The sequence below is a fragment of the Cetorhinus maximus genome, chromosome 7 (assembly GCF_964194155.1).
Source record: "Cetorhinus maximus chromosome 7, sCetMax3.hap1.1, whole genome shotgun sequence".
Lineage (NCBI taxonomy): Eukaryota > Metazoa > Chordata > Chondrichthyes > Lamniformes > Cetorhinidae > Cetorhinus > Cetorhinus maximus.
Window position 1 is genome coordinate 82,468,341 of NC_135885.1, and position 17,675 is coordinate 82,486,015.

At 43.5% G+C, this 17,675-nt stretch overlaps 1 protein-coding gene across 1 annotated transcript in view; it reads left to right on the plus strand.

The window, feature by feature from the left end:
- The first annotated feature begins 236 nt into the window (after positions 1 to 236).
- LOC144682900 (ferroxidase HEPHL1-like) overlaps positions 237 to 17,675 on the plus strand; it is a 123,938-nt gene continuing 106,499 nt past the window's right edge. Inside the window, exon 1 of the mRNA XM_078545770.1 lies at positions 237 to 603. Coding sequence (XP_078401896.1) covers positions 452 to 603 — 152 coding nt within the window. The 5' untranslated portion in view covers positions 237 to 451. The remainder of the gene's footprint in view (positions 604 to 17,675) is intronic.

A 17,675-nucleotide genomic window follows, 5' to 3' on the forward strand; every position in this document is an offset into this window, starting at 1 on the left:
TCCACTTTATTTCTTAACTGACTTTTTCAATACTAATACATTTTAGAAGAGAAAATGTGAACATTTCAAACTTTTAACATTTTTTCTTACACAAAATTACATTTAATTTACGAACAACATAAAGTTTCGTTTATTTGTATCCAAAAAATAAGATGAACTGCGTTGCCATTTTTAATGAAATGAAAACAGTCACAAAATTGTGAAACAGGAAGCTGTGACCACCGAAATAAAATCACGGTTCAGCCAACGCAGCTTCATACATTCCACATGTCCACAGAGCCAAAGGTTGACTGGCATCTTCCAAAAGCTGCAGTCGCTGCCTTCTATTTCAAGTCAGCCACATGACGCGCTGACGTGAGGAAAGGGGCGAGAGCTCAATGTACTTGTTTGAACATCGGCTCTGGCTTCACAAAGGCAGAAAGTGCTCATGGAATGAAGTACAAGTGATCAAATGGGTCCGGTTCACATTCTCCTAATTCTCAGTCTTTCCGGGATCGCAAACTCTATCACTCGAACTTACTACATCGCAGTCAAAGAGGACACATGGAACTACGCACCCAGCGGCACAAACGTCCTCACAAACCAAGAGTTGGAGCAGGATGAGTATGTAGAAGGGGGAATCTTTAAAAACATTGCCTTCAGCGGGTGTTAGCTGTTGATTCCAGTCGGCAGTGTTTGTGTTTCTAAATCTTTAGCCTGTAATTGTGATCAATGGTATCTTCAAAGTGTGAAACTGCATTAGTTTTATTCAGGACTGAGATGATTGTAGACAATGGAATGTAATTACCTAACATATATGTAACACCGAGCACTCAATACTTTTTTTGCTTCCGATGTTTGACATTTGTTCTTGGGATGTGGACATTGTTGGCAGGCCAGCATTTATTGTCCATCCTATTTGCAAAGTAGCTGGTGAACCCCATTCTTGAATCGCTGCAGTCCAAGTGATGTAGGTGCACCCAGAGTGCTGTTAGGGAGTTTCAGGATTTTGACCCAGCGATGATAATGGACATTGATGTATTTCCAAGTCAGGACAGTGCGGGACTTGGAGGAGAATTGTAGGTGGTGGCGCTCTCATGTATTGGTTCCCCTTGCTCTTCTAGGTGGCAGAGATCATGATTCTGGAAGACTCTCTAGAAGGAGCCTTGATGAGTTGATGCACTGCATCTTATAGATGGTACACATTGCTGCCACTGCCACTGTGCACTGGTGGTGGAGGGAGTGAATGTTTAAGGTGGTAGAAGGAGTGCCGATCAAGCAGGCTTCTTTGTGTATGACGGTGTCGCACTACTTGAGTGCTGTTGGAGCTGCACTCATCCAGGCAAGTGGGGAGTATTTATCACAATCCTTACTTGTGCCTTGTAGTTGGTGAAAGGCTTTGGGGAGTCAGGAGCTGATTTCCTCAATACAGAATTCTCAGCCTCTGACCTGCTCTTATATGCACAATATTTATATGGTTAGTCCAGTTCAGTTTCTCATAGAGTTATTGAGTTACACAGCACAGAAACAGGCCCTTCGGCCCATCATGCCTGTGTTGGCCATCAAGCACCTACCTATTCTAATCCCATTTTCCAGCCCTGAATGCAATAGCATTTCAAATGCTCATATAAGTGCAATTTAAATGTTGTGAGTTCCTGCCTCTACCACACCATCAGGCAGTGTGCTCCAGATTCCAACCACCCTCTGGGTAAAAAAATATATCCTCAAGCCCCCTCTGAACCTCCTGCCCCTTACTTTAAATCTATGCCCCCTGGTTATTGACACCTCCGCTAAGGGGAAAAGTTTCTTCCTATCTACCCTATCTATGCCCCTCATAATTTTGTATACCTCTATCAGGGCCCCCTCAGCCTCCTCTGCTCGAAGGAAAACAATCACAGCCTATCCAGTCTCCCTTCATAGCTGAAATGCTCCAGCCCAGGCAACATTCTTTCTGATCAATGGTAACTCACAGGATGTTGATGGTGAGGAATTCATTGATGGTAATCCATTGAATGTCAAGGAGAGAGAGTTAGATTCTCTTTTGTAGGAGATAGTCGTTGCCTGGCACTTGTGTAGAGCAAATACTACTTGCCACTTATTAGCCCAAACCTGAATGTTGTCCAGGTAATACTATGTGGAGGCACTAACTTCTTCATTATCTGAGGAGTTGTGAATGGAACTGAACATTGCTTCAGTGAACATCCTACTTCTGATGTTATGATGGAAAAGAAGCTCAGTGATGAAGCAGCTGAGGATGGTTGGGCTGAGGACTCTTACCTGTGCAATTAATGCGGTGATGTCCTGGGACTGTGATAGTTGGCCTCTAACTTCCACAGCATTCTTCCTTTGTCTAGATGTGACCCCATCCAGTGTACCGTCTTTGTCCCTGATTCCTATTGATTTCAATTTTACTAGGACTCCTTAATGGCATGATCAGTCAAATGCTATCTTGATGTCAAGGGCAGTCATTCTCACCTCATGGGTGGAATTCAGCTCTTTTGTCTACATTATGCCAAGGCTGTGATGAGGTCTGGAGCCGAGTGGTCCCGGCACATCCGAGCACTGGTGAGCAGGTTATTGGTGAGTATGTCCCACTTGATAGCACTGTTGATGGCACCTTCTGTCACTTTGATGTTGATTGCGAGTAGATTGATGGGATAATAATTGGATTTGTCCTGCTTTTTGTGAACAGGACATACCTGGGCAATTTCCCACTTTGTTGGTTAGGTGCAGATATTGTAGCTGTAGCAGAACAACTTGTTTATGGGCACAGCTGCTTCAGGAGCACAAATCTTCAGCACTACATCTGGAATATTGTCAGGGCCATTTTTGTATCCAGCATGCTCAGCCATTTCTTGATATGGTGCGGAGTGAATCAAATTGGCTGAGAACTGACAACTATGATGCTGGAGATCTCAGGAGGAGGCCAAGATGGATCATCTACTCAGTATTTCTGGCAGAAGATGGTTGGAAATTCTTCAGTCTTGACTTTTGCACTGATATGCTGGGATTCCCGTCATTTAGGATGGGGAGGTTCCTGGAGCTCGTTCCCCTGTTAGTTTTCTAAATGCCCACCATCAATCATGACTGGATGTGGCGGGACTTTGTGCTTTGATCTGACTGGTTGTAGGATCACTTAGCTCTGTCTATGGTATGCTACTTCCACTGTTTAGCATGCCTGTAGTCCTGTGTTGTGGCTTCACTAGGTTGGCAGCTCATTCTTAGGTATGCCTGGTGCTGCTCCTGGCATGCTTTCCTGCATGCTTCATTGAACCAGGGTAGATCCCCTGGCTTGATAGTGATGGTTGAATGAGGGAATATTTGGGCCATGAGGTTAGAGATTGTGGTAGATACAGTTCTATTGCTGCTGATGGCCACAGCACCTCATAGCTGCCTAGTTTTGAGCTGTTGGATCTGTTCTGATTCTATCCTATTTAGCATGGTGATAGTGGGTGTCCTCTATGTGAAGATTGGATTTAGTCTCCACAGGGATGTTGTAGTGGTCACCCCTATCAATACTGTCATGGATGCGTGGCATGGATCTTTGACAGTTTAGTTGGTGAGAATGATTTCAAATAGGTTATTCCCTCTTCTTGGTTCCCTCATAACCTGTCACAGACCCAGTCTGGCAGGTATGTCCTTCAGCGCTCCGCCAGCTTGGGTCAATGTCAGGTGATCTCTCCTGTTTTGTTCTTATTTGACTTTTCTGTAGTGGTTTGATGCAACTGAGTAGCTTGCTAAGCCATTTCAGGGGGAAGTTAAGAGCCAACCATATAGCTGTCGGTGTAGAATCACATATAGGTCAGACAGCGTAAGGATGGCAGATTTCCTTCTATGAACCAGATGGGTTTTTATGACAGTCTGGTAGTTTCATGCTTATTATTACTCAGACAGACTTTTTAAGTTCAGATTTATGTAATTAACTGAATTTAAACTCCCCAGCTGCCATGGTGGGATTTAAATTTATGTCTACAAAGTATTTGTCCATTTCTAATCCAGTAACATAATCACCAAACTACAATTTCTGGCCTCTGACAGTACATTTTTAGTACCACATTGCTTGACTTTGGGAAGTCAAACAATCTATCATGTTTGCTTTGTGATGTATTGTTTAAAAAGGGACACAATTATAATGCTTTAATGTGTATGTGAACGCATGCGTGACTAGTGATGTGTTAAATAATAGCATCTCCTATTTTAAAGCATCCCCTATTTTAAAACTATCAGCTATTTTAAAAGTTGGATTACAGAACAGTTCCATGAAAATTACATTGTAATGCAGCAGTTTACCCCGCGGCAGATGGAGAGAACAAAGTATCCCTGTGGTTGATAGCGTGGGTGTGAAGCTGTTTTTTTGAAGCAGTACACCTAGAACTCCTCTTTAAAGGGGCAATGCTACTTTAACATTTATTTATACATTTTATATTTTGGCAAGGAGTGTGTAGGAATTGCAGACAAATTCCCCTGTACAAGAAACATCAGTTCAGTTTCTGAAAACTGCCCTGCAGTGTGGAATTTTTCTCGATTACTCAATAGCTGAATAGTAATCTGTTTGTTCAAATGTTTCCTTGCAACATACTTTACTTCATTTATCAAGTCTCACTCATCCTGAAAATGCACAACTCTGCATTTGTAAGAAGTTGTTCTTGTTCATTTTGATGGTAAATCCCACTTCTAATATTTCACCAATCTTAACAAGTTTCTGTACTGGATGTGAGGGAGAATGATTTTGTGTAGCTGGTAATGTCTTCTACAAATTTTTAAGTGCGTGCTTGAAAACTAAACAGCTGCAGAGAGGTTTGTTGTAGCACAGTAGCCAACACAATGCTGACTAGCATATTTTTTGAAAACAGGCAGGGAGCTTATTTGAAACATTACAAAGTGGTTGGTGCCAGTGCTCAGTTAAAGGTAACCATGTCCCATAAAACTTTTAAACAATTAAATTATTCCCAATTACATATTATTTTGCAGCCATTCATACATCAATTAAAGATTGTGGGCAGATGCTTTGGGGGAAATGTGATGCAAAGGATGTAATTTTTTTGGCCATTTGAAACAATGAAAGAATTGTCAGATTGTTGTACAAGCTGCAGGGTAAATTTGTAACTTAAGTTCTCTTTGAAACAGCCACATAGTCAATAGAGCTTCATAAATTGGCACAAACTGGAATGAGATTACCTTGCCCCAGATTTTTATGTGGTGTGTTATTATTATCTGGAATGTACTTCCTGGAAGGGTGATTCAATATTTAATAGGAGATTCTTCAGTAGAAGATTTTATAGTCACTTTTGAAAGGGAATTAGATTTATAACTGAAACAAACAACTACAGGGTAATGAGGAAAGAGACTAAACTGATCATTATTTTAAAGAGCCAAAGCAACTGTGATGGGCTGAATGGCCTTCAGCTACATTGTGCTGTATGTGCTCTATGTGCCATAGAAGTGCCAGGCAATGACCATCTCCAGCAAGAGAGAATCCAACCATTTCCCCATGATATTCAATGGCATTACCATCACTAAATCACCACTATCAACATCCTGGGGTTACCATTTGACCAGTAACTTAACTGGACCAGCTATATAAACACTGTGGTTACAAGAGCAGGTCAGAGGCTGGGGATTTTGTAGCAAGGAACTCACCTCCTGACTCCTCAAAGCCTGTCCACCATCTACATGGCGTAAGTCAGGAGTGTGATGGAATACACTCCATTGCCTGGACGAGTGCAGCTCCAACAACACTCAAGAAGTTCAACACCATTGACAACAAAGTAGCCTGCTTGATTAACGCCCCATACACAGCCTTAAACATTCATTCCCTCCACCACCGACACACGGTGGCAGCACTGTGTATCAGATTACAGGATGCACTGCAGCAACTTGTCAAGCTGCCTTCAACAGCATCTTCCAAACCTGCAACCTTTACTACCTAGAAGGTCAAAGGCAGCAGACATGTGGAAACACCTCCACCTGCAAGCCACACACCATCTTGACTTGGAACTGTATTGCCGTTCCTTATCTGTCGCTGGGTCAAAACCTTGGGACTCCTTCCCAGCAGCACTGTTGGCGTACCTACACCACATGGACTGTGGCGGTTCTAGAAGGCAGCTCACCACCACCTTCTCAAGAGCAATTAGAGAAGGGCAGTAAATGCTGGCTTAGCCAGTTACTCCCACAGCCTTTGAAAGAATTATTAAAAAATGATTCTATGTTACTCAAGAATGGATGCACACAGGCTCCCATTAAGGAGTCTTAAAAGAAGTTAAATTATTTTCTTAAAATAAAGCCCATGGATGTACTAATATTTATACTCAAAATATTAAAAATCAAAAATTAATTTGAAAGCTTGCTTTTAGTAATTGCAGCAGAGGTTGCTTGAGGTGGAGGAGGGAAGTTTTCAAAGCAAAGATATGCTGATTCTTCAACATTTCTTAGATAATGTCTAACAGCTGCTGTACATTTACAATTGTCTAAGAACGAAATGGTGAAAATTACTTCATTTTCAGGACTTAAATTGTCATACATTATCTGAAAGGCCTGAGCACCCACGCACAATTCATGCCTGCAGCGTAGTATCATTTTCCATCAAATTCATAACCTTGATATGAAAATACATGTGGTCTATGGCGCAACTTAATTTATCTCTCAGATTGCCAAATCACACTCAGGTTTAACCACGTTGTTTTTAGCCCACAAATAAGGCAATCCATCAGAGAAAAATTGGGGTGGATTTTCAACATACTACCCAGATGTAAAACTGCTGATTTTGCCTATCCATTATAGAAATGGATATTTTTTTCTTTTAATTGAGACAAATAAAAATTGAAATTAAGCAGTTGCTAAAAAGGACAACCAATTCATAAAGCCAGATTGACACTCGGGTGACAAGCTGAAAATTCACCCCATTGTCTCGAGTGTAAGAACAGGAACCAACAGACTGCCCCTAAAATAATGCACTATGATGCACATTAAAACCGATCTGCTTACTTTCTCTGAAACTGCACACTTATGCAGGGTGCGTGAGGTACATGACACAGTGTTTATAGCTGTCAGGTGTATTTATGGGATTCAGCGGATGTTGGTAAAGCCAAATTTATTGATCATTCTTAACTCCTCTGTGATAGTTGGGGGTGGGGGGGTGGGGGATGGTCTTGTCGTTGAACTGCTGCTGTCAATATGGTGATGACCCTCCCAGATGCAGTTAGGAGGGTAATTTTAGGATACAGGTATTGACTCAGTGACGATAAAGGAATGGCAGTGATATATATCCAAGTAAGGACTGTGTGTGACTTGGAGGGGAACTTCTAAGTGTTACATTGACCATAACATTGCTGTTTTTGTCCTTCTTGGTGGTAGAGGCCCCAATATCTCTGAGGTATTGTTAAAATAGGCTAATGATGCAGTGCATCCTGTGATGTAGATTGTACATGCAGCAGCCAGCCATTTTTTATCCAAGATGACATGGATGTTGGAGCTTAGGCAGGTTCTCAAATGGCAGGAATAATAAGGCAACTGCAGCTCTTTCACACTTGTGGGGACAGATAGTTCACAGCAATGGGGGTTGCTTTCGGTCCTCACTGACCCTTGAATGAGAACAAGCAGAAACAGAGAAGATTTGCCCAAAACAGACTGGGTGCTCTACACCAAAAGCACACTGTCTGACATCAAGAACAACAGCTTGTATTTATATAGTGCCTTTATTGCAATAAAACGTTCTGGGTTGCTTCACAGGAGCATTATGAATGAAAAGATGATACCAAGCCACATAAGGAGATACTAGGTTAGATGATGAAAGTTTGCTCGAAGAACGAGGTTTCTGGCAATGTGTCAAAGAAGGAAAGTTAAGTAGAAAGGCGGAGTGGTTTAGGAAGTGAATTTGAGAGCTTAGAACCAAGGGAACTGTTGGAACGGCTGCCAATGGTGGAGCATTTTAAATCTGGGTTTCTCAGGAGGCCAGAATTAGAGGACAGTAGATAGCTCAGAGGGTTGTGGGGTTGGAGGAGGTAACAGAGATAGGGAAGAGCGAGGCCAAAGAGGAATTTAAAAACAAGGATGTAAAAGTGAGACGTTGCTTGACTGGAAGCCAATGTAGGTCAGCATGCACAGGAGTGACAGGTGAATGAGACTTGGTGCGTGCAAGGCAGCAGAGTTTGTGGAGGGCAGAATGTGGAAGATCAGTCAGAAATAACAAAGGTATGAATGTGGGTTTCAGCAGCAGATCGGCTGAGGCAGGGCTACAGTCAGGCAATGTTACAGAGGTAGAAATAGAGGTCAACATCCATCACAGCTACAAACCCAGAACACCTACTTGATGCTGACTGAAATCCATTGTCTCCAGAGCTTCAGGTTTAACAGGGAGACAGATAGGTATTTATGTCATCTGCTTTGAGAAGAAATTCAAATAACCTTGAGCAAAGAAATGGCACAGCCAGTGGCTGTTGAAGCGACGTTTATGTCTCTGGTTCCTTGCAGGCTAGTTTGGCCAGGAGATATCATCGGCTGACCTGCCTTGCATAGATGTCTGAAATAGGTGATGGATGCTTTATTCAATGGACTTGATTTACTATGATTCCTTTCCCAATTAGCAACAACAGCAGTCTGACAAAACGTTTACGTCTTAACTGCTGCCATTCTAAAAGTACCAAAATGATTGATAACACCCTTGCATCAGCTGTGGCTCAGTTGGTAGCACTCTTATCTCTGAGTCAGAAAGTTCTGGGTTCAAGTCCCACTTCAGGACTTGAGCACAAAAATGAAGGTTGACACTCCTTAAGGAGTGCTGCACCGTCGGAGGTGCTGTCTCTCAGACCAGATGTTAAACTGAGGCTCTACCTGTCCTTTCATGTAGACATAAATGATCCCATGTTGCTACTTTGAAGAAGTGCAAGGCTATTATCCCTGGTGTTCTGGCCAATATTTATCCCTCAATCAACATTACAAAAACAGATTATCTGGTCATTATCACATGGCTGCTCATGGGAACTTGCTGTAACAAATTGGCTGCTGCATTTCCTACATTACAACAGTGAAGGCACTTCAAAAATACTTCATTAGCTGTAACTTTGAGATGTCCTGTGGTTGTGAAAGGTGCTATATAAATGTAAGCCTTTTTTTCCTATGTAGCCATTCAAGACTTTAGCAACAATGCAATGGCTTGCACGAAATAACCACTGTTCTGCTTTATCTTGTGCCGTTAACCCATGGCCAACAATTCTATTATGCAGGTTAATACCTGCTCCCCAGGCAGCATCTGCCGTGCTCTTACTTCATGACAAACGTCTGTGCCAGGCTTATTTAAATGTGAGGGGATATTGGAAGCATGCGTCCTCGAAGACCAAGATAAAAGCAAAATACTGTGAATGCTCGAAATCTGAAATAAAAACAGAAAATGCTGGAAAAATGCAGCTGGTCTGGCAGTATCTGTGGAGAGAGAAACAGAGTTAATATTTCAAGTCCATATGACTCTTCTTCAGAGCTAAAGAGAAGTAGAAATGTGAGGGATTTTATACTGCTTAAGAAGGGGTGGAGCAGGTGGAGCAAAATAGAAGGTCAGGGATAGGTGGGAGCTAAGGGGACACAGGACACAGGACAAAGGGAGTCTTGATGGTGGTATTAAAGACTAAAGAAGGTGTCAATAGTGGCATAAAGGTAAGATAGCAGAATGTGTTAATAGCAGAACAAGGGTCAATGTTCTGTGAAAGCAAAACAGAAACAAGTGACAGGTGGCTGTTTGTGTGTGTGTGTGTGTGTGTGGTCTGCTGGGGAAAAAGGATAAAAAATAAAATAATTTTTAAAAAAATGAACAAATAAATAAATAAAAATACAAAAGGGGTAAAGATGGAGGAGAGAGTTCATGGTTTGAAGTTGTTGAACTCAATATTCAGTCCGGAAGACTGTAAAGTGCCTTAGTGGAAGATGAGGTGCTGTTCCTCCAGTTTGCGCTGGGCTTCACTGGAACATTGCAGCAGGCCAAAAATGGACATCTGGGCATGAGAGCAGGATGGTGAGTGGAAATGGCAAACGACAGGAAGGTCTGAGTCATGCTTGCGGCTGAGTGAAGGTCGTTCCACAAAGCAGTCACCCAGTCTGCGTTTGGTCTCCCCAATGTAGAGGAGGCCACATTGGGAGCAGTGAATACAGTCGACCAAATTAAAAGAGGTGCAAATGAAGCGCTGCTTCACCTGAAAGGAGTGTTTGGGCCCTTGGACGGTGAGGAGTGGGGAAGTAAAGGGGCAGGTGTTGCATGGGAAGGTGCCGTGGGAAGGGGATGAGGAGTTGGGGGTGATGGAGGAGTGGACCAGGGTGCCCTGAAGGGAATGGTCCTTATGGAATGCTGACGGGGGGTGAGGGGAAGATGTGTTGATTGGTGGCATCATGTTGGAGTTGAAAACCAATGTTATCCTCTTAAGCCCTGGTGACACACACACCTTGTGCAGTATTCAGGAGCATTATAGAGTGTATTATTGACATTTTGAAACAATGTTTTACTTGCCAAAATGAAACAGGGGCCACCTTAGAATGCAGTCCCCTCTCCCTTTCCACCACAACAACCCCTCTTCCCCCCACCCACTTCCAAGCCTCCCAGTTCAGTATTGTCTCTTTCATGCTCCATAACTTTGAATAGCAACTTTGTTATACATTGTTATGTACAATTACAAAGAAATTTGTATCACAAAATACAAATTCAGCTAATCTGTTTCCTTCCTTTCCGTGATATGTGAAGGTATAAGTATGGTGGCTAGATAAGATTTAGTGACAGCTATTTAGGATTCTGATGAGTCCAGCATCACTTCTGGGTTAATTCTTATGATGTTCCTGTACCTGACAGCCACATGCATCACTGTTTTGGTTCTTCCATCTACTTTCACATGCACAGGGATTTTGGATGACTCAGATGTATTCTCATGCTATGAGAAAGAAGACTACTCCAATTATGCCCTTCCTCAATATTTCCACTGAATCATATGGAGCTGTGGCAGTCCAGCAGCTGTAAGCTCTGTGATTCATGCCCAAAGTTTCTCTCATCTAATCCCACTCTGATTTGAAATCCGAGAAGAGACTAGCTCTGGGTAGGAATAGGTGGTAGGGACAGGAAGCCCCCATGACATTGCCAACCTGAGACCTGTGGAATTTTAACTCCCAAGTTTCATTTTGATATGCTGGATGAATTGTCCACCCACTTGCACAAAGAAATGGGAAGCTCATTGGCTTTCTTCAGGGGATTTCTGTTGGACTTTCCTGGACTTGGTCCAGCAGCCAGCAGGTCCTGTTGCAGGAGGCTGCGGAGGTCCACCACAACCTCCTTGGAGAGGTGCAGCCTTCTGATTCTCAGAATAAATGGATAGATCTTACTCAGGGTTAGTGGGGAAAAAATGGTGAGAAATAAGACAACTGATAATTGGAAGCATTCTTGGCACTTGAACAGCATGCTCGCTGTTGGTCCTGTGATCTAATGGTGTGCAGGGGAATGACTTCAGTGGCTTTGAGAAACCAATCCCACTAGGCTGTTACTGGTGGATTGAGTGTTGTAGGATTTCTGCAATTTCATATTAAAATTGTATCAGGGGCCCAATTGCATCAGTGGGACCCTATTTGCATCTGTACATAAGGATTTTGTCAGGTGCCTTGGGCTGTCTGACTCTGCATAATTAAATTGGTGGCCGGTGGGAAGACATTGGAAGCAAAGTGGTATATTGCAGCGCCACCCCAGTACCAGTTTCCATTGGTGAACAGGGCTAAAATCACCCCTTCTCTTGTAGATTAGAGTCAAGGCCTCCATGCATTCAGAAGCAATAATTTATGTTGGCCTAGGATCTTTATTACTGAAGAGTCTGCTGAATATGCTCTGAGCATTGTTATAAGACTGTACACTGGCTTGAGAACTGCTCTGTAATCTTTGCCAAACTTTGGAATGTATTGTGCACAAACTTCAAGTGGCTCTTGGTCAGACAGCAAACCCAGTTTAAGAGCAGCATCTATGAGGTCTGTATCCCTGGACATATACCTGAGGAAGGTATCATGAGGTATTTGGTTCTCGTTGCTGCCTCTACTTGATCATCCTCACTCACAAAGCTGTGACTCATCTGGTGCTATCTTCTCAAGTGCTTTATCTATATCCTCTGGGACTTGTGCACAAGCACTTGGACTTGGCGAAGGTGGTGCACTTGGACTTGGCGAAGGTGGTGATAGTGCTAGGTGCTGTGAGATGCTTGCTGTGCAAAGACAACTGTCTGATGTCTAGATTCTCTTGCTTCTATGTTTCCTTTTATTATGCATTTTCTTGTCCTATAGGAAGATGAGTAGTCTTGAGATTTTGTTAAGTTAGCACAGGTCTGTATACAGTTGTCCATCCCATTTGAGAATGTACCATGCCATTATGTTGTCGTCTGTGAATTTGCATGAATGTTTTGGATGGCTTGTACAAATGAACTACAGTTTTGAGAGTATACTTTGCAGCATCCAAGTTTGGGGCAGGTATTTTGCATAGTAAGTTGTACTGCAACCGTTTCTTAGTAACTTTCTTTAGCTCAGTTATATTTTTAGCCTGTACCCAGATCATCTGGATTCTGAAAACAATACCACTCTGTCTAAAATCTGCTTCAGTGCTTGCTGAACCATTTGATATTGACCTTTCTGTACTTAACAGAATTGCATTCCTTCCCTGCAGTTCATGGATAAGCACTTTCACTATTTGGTCATTTGAATGGTTCTCATTTGGACAGCCCTTCATTTTCCAAGCATATTGGAGCACACTTGGAGGTATAGAAGTATGCCAAACCAGTTCAGTACCTATCAGTTTCCGAATCAGTCCTAATGCTCCATTGGCCACTCGGGAATTGCATGGCTTGCATGTGCTGCTGAACACAGGAATGCCATTAGTTAAAGGACAATGAGAATTCTTTCAGAAATGTTAGTAATACACAATTAAACTTCAAAAAGTACATCAAAAACACCTTCTGGACTCCATTTAGGATTATTAAGCAAACAGCACCTGTTATGACCAACTTAAAAATAAATATGACTTTAAAAAGGTAAACTTCAAAAGATTGAGAATCAAATAAATTAGCCCATACGTGTCACTCAGTTGGGAAAGTATGGAACACCACTTAAACTCACAATAATATTGAATATGCAGTATAGTATATTGCCAATGAGGTAAGCTAAATAGGCATTTTACAAGAAGAATGAATAGGTTAATTAAAATAGCAAAAAAATTGAGGGGAAAAAGAGGGAGGAAACTCTGGGGGAACCTAGTAATCCATTGTGACAGACTAAATGAGATATTGAGCTGGAAAATGTCCCAGGAGATAAGTTCAAGTAATGATGTTAACCACAATCCTCAAAAGTTCTCCCAATATCAATTTGCTGTCCTTACCCTATTTCTAAAACACACCCACCTTTCACTGCCATCCTTGCCAACTTCCACAAGGTTCCTGTCCCTTCAAAACCTTCATATTTACCTTCAGATCTGTTACTATCTGCCTTCACAACCACCTCCAGCCCCTATCCCTACAATTATCATATGTTACTGATTTAATGTGTGTTTACTTTACTTCTGCTCTACTATCTGTGAAGCAGCCTTCTTGCCCTACATTCAAGAACTTCCTCCCTGAATCCCTTTGTCTTGTTAGGTCTCTCCTCACTTCCAAAAATTTCTTCAAAATCTACCTTTTTGGTCACATCTCTTGGTCCCCTTCCTAATACTGCTTGGGCCTGACTCCCAAGTGTGAAGTACTATGGAACATTTTGCTATGATAATAGCGCTACATGAATTAAAGTTGCTCTTATAGTGAACTATATTAGAAAGCATCTAAGTCTGTGCATTTGTGCAGAAGTAAATAGACTCAAAGATTACTCAGATGCAGACTAAAGGTATTTTAGGGCTTTCAAAAGACACTTTGACATTCAAGTGCTGGGAATGCTAATAAAGGAGATGAGACAGAGCAGCTTTCCTTCATGGAACTAAAGGGCTTAGCCTCAGAAATGTCTTGTTGAACACACTTGGGAAGAAATTTCAGGCAGAGTGAAAGCAGTTCCAAAACCCAGTGGACATGGGGAAATAAGGGAGGATGTTAAGATGGCTGACAGAAAACTGCAATTAATATAAGACTAATTTCAGCTAAGTTTTGAACATCAGTGCACATGATTGGGGAGAGATTGGAGGAGTCCAACTCCACCGTGAATGCCATGGTGTTCTCAGGCTTTGCTCTGATGTCTACCCCCTTGGAAAAGTGGCCATCAGATGCAGCACAAAAACAAGTACATGCTGGCTCAAGCCAATGGTCAGCTCGTTCGGTCTGCCACTTTACAGAGGATGGGGAAAGCCTCACCTTCACCATTCATTGTCACAATGAAGTGCAGCAAAGTACTCTCCAGCTCTTGGATAGAAGGGAAGTGTGGGTGGGCCAGAAGAGGGAAGATGGAGAATGGGCACAAAAATCCATCAAGGTGCTCCCACTCTCTCTTCCCCCCACCCTTGAGTTCCTGTTAGTTGGAGCTCTGCATATGCTGGCTCATGTCCTGATGCCTGAGTTTGCCCCTGCACAGCTGCATGTGGGGTAGTCTGTGGTGAAGCCCTCACAGTTTCCAAAATCTGGAAAACATTGGCCATGAGCACCTGAGCAGCCAGGGCAGAAGGGCAAGCTACCTACCTCCAGCTCTGCTGAAACCACAGGCACGTAAGAGTAATAGGAAAAGCAAGGGAACAAATTTGTAGTTTCACAAGGGAGATCACTTGGGTATTTCAAAGTTTGATTTATTGTCAATGTTTATGCTCCATAAACTTTATTTCAAAGCTCCATTGTTCAGTTATCCCCATTGTTGCCTGTGCAACAAGAGCAGGAGGTGAAGAAATTCAGGGCTGTGGTGACCTGACTGCCACAGGTCATGTGACAGCCAAGAACACCAGGCCCACTTGGCAGAAGGTAATCCTCTTGGAGGCTGCCGGTGTCAGCAATAATCTGCTGAGAAAGTCTGAGTCTCCTGAGGCCCTGTAACTCCGTAATATGGAGAAAACTAACCCTCTATTGTTGAGGGTATCACCTCCTCCGAGCTAGAGCTCTGTATTCAGCCCCTCTGTTCTGTGGAATGGCAGGTGCTTGAGGAGAAGGCAGCTCCTGCTCCTTCTGGTGCTGCCCCTGCTCCTGCTGGTGCAGCTCCTGCTCCTGCTGGTGCTGCCCCTGCTCCTGCTGGTGCAACTCCTGCTCCTGCTGGTGCTGCTCCTGCTGGTGCAGCTCCTGCTCCTGCTGGTGCTACTCCTGCTGCTGCTGGTGCAGCTCCTGCTGGTGCAGCTCCTGCTCCTGCTGGTGTAGCTCCTGCTGGTGCAGCTCCTGCTCCTGCTGGTGTAGCTCCTGCTGGTGCAGCTCCTGCTCCTGCTGGTGCTGCCCCTGCTCCTGCTGGTGCAACTCCTGCTCCTGCTGGTGCTGCCCCTGCTCCTGCTGATGCAACTCCTGCTCCTGCTGGTGCTGCCCCTGCTCCTGCTGATGCAACTCCTGCTCCTGCTGGTGCTGCCCCTGCTCCTGCTGGTGCTGCCCCTGCTCCTGCTGGTGCTGCCCCTGCTTCTGCTGGTGCAGTTCCTGCTGGTGCTACTCCTGCTCCTGCTGGTGTAGCTCCTGCTGATGCAACTCCTGCTCCTGCTGGTGCTGCCCCTGCTCCTGCTGGTGCAGCTCCTGCTCCTGCTGGTGCTGCCCCTGCTCCTGCTGGTGCTACCCCTGCTCCTGCTCCTGCTGGTGCTACCCCTGCTCCTGCTCATGCTGGTGCAGCTCCTGCTGCTGTTGGTGTTGTTGATGCTGCTCCTCTTGTTCCTCAGCAGAGATCCAAGGTAGAACATAAACAGCTCCCATGCTCCTGTGAAGGCTGACAGCTGGCAAGTGTAGATCAAAGTCAAAAAAGTTTGAGTTGGACGAAAATATTTCCCATTTGACAGAAATGACCTCCAAAGCAGTGCAAGCACACTCTCAGAATAAACCCTGTGAGTAAAAACTTTTCACTTAGGCAGAGATGCAGCTGGTTTAAGTTTAAGTTCAATACTTAAAGGATTTCCAGCCTATCAATTTCTCAGCCCTGTCAATCCCTGCTGTCTCCTCACCTTGTTCAACCAGGTGAATTTCAGACAACTTGGCAAACTCAAGGGCAGGCAGATAAAGCCAGAATCCAAGGTTAAAGATGCAGTCAGTTGTCTCTTAACCTATGTTAACCCCAGATTTCTTGTCCCAGGGGGCATTTGCCACACGAGCTAATAAACACATTGGGTTAAATGTGGCAATCGGTGGATTCTTGCTGCCTCCTCGGCACACTGGCATTTTTGCTTCTTTAAGCTCCCACACACACTGGCACCTGCCCACCGTGTCAAGTTTAAATTCAGGCATTTCTACTGAACTATCATAACCAATAACAGCCATGTTACAAAAATGAAAGAACATAGTATTAAAGGGGCAGTTACAATGGAGCCGACGATTTACCCACCCGCTTCCTGCAATGATCATACCAATCCCATAAATTGCAAGGGCAAAGACACCCACTGATGGCTTTCTGTAAAATGCATATCAACCTCCAATTGCATTATCGGTCCCAACTATATTTTTGATATAACCCTGAATGGGTTGTAGAAACAAAACTATCGGGAGCTACATCGAGGACCAGAAATGGAACAATGTAAGTTTTCAAAAATTATTTAAAGCTTTATTGTGGTTCAGGAAGAAGCAGGTTTAGATATCTGAGTGACCTGGATCCCTTGCAATATGCCACAGATAAACATCACACTGAGTCATAGTCTGGTGCATGTTGCACAACACTTAATTAAAGAGAGGCTTCCATTTGGAGGAGGACAAACAAGAACATCAGGCACTATCAGATGGGAAAAACCTGGGAGGAAGAGAGGAATCAACTGTGGAAGGAGGGTCATATCAGTGTTTTTCACCCAGAGATATCAGGGATCAATTGATAGCTCAATGATTCTGCTGAGCTTCTCACATTCCTACCTGTGATTTTACAGAACCTCCTGCATAATAGTCCTTATTTGACCATGGAGGATCTGAAGCTAACACTAAACCTCACTGCAGACCAAAGTGTCAAATGTGACAAAGTGATTAATTTAATACCAAACGTAATAAATGCCTCTCATTTTTTTCTCACCCATTGTGATTTTCTTTACATGTCACCTTCAACCTTTCTTTAAAGAAGATTCCTTAATCTAAGCTTTAAAGGAGTGTTTCAAATTAAATGTGAACTGGTTTAGTTTAGTTGTATGCACCTAACTATTCAGTTTCAAATCAAGCACCCCCCCACCCCCCCCCAACCCTAGCCAAAACACTTAGATTACTACAGTAAATACAATGTGAAAACTCCCTAAGAATGGTCAATTTAATCTAAAAGCTGCTACCCAGGCCTACTTACACTAATTCTAGTACCCTAAGAGATTCTGGCCTAGTGGCCTGAACTGAGCTGGTGAAAGGCTGCTGTTCCTCACATAGGGATCCTTGAAATGCTTGTGGCCAGTGACTTCTGGGTGCTCAGGCATGTGTGGACTTGGCCACAGAATGCTAGAACTCGTTTAGTACCAGAGCAGCGTGGCCCAACTAATTTGCTGGTACCATGGCGGTTATTGATTGTGAGGGGTGAGGAGGAAGGAGTGTGCAGAGCTCTTGAGAGAGGCCGACATGTACTTCTTCCATCATACCATTGCTACTTCCTTCGGGCTT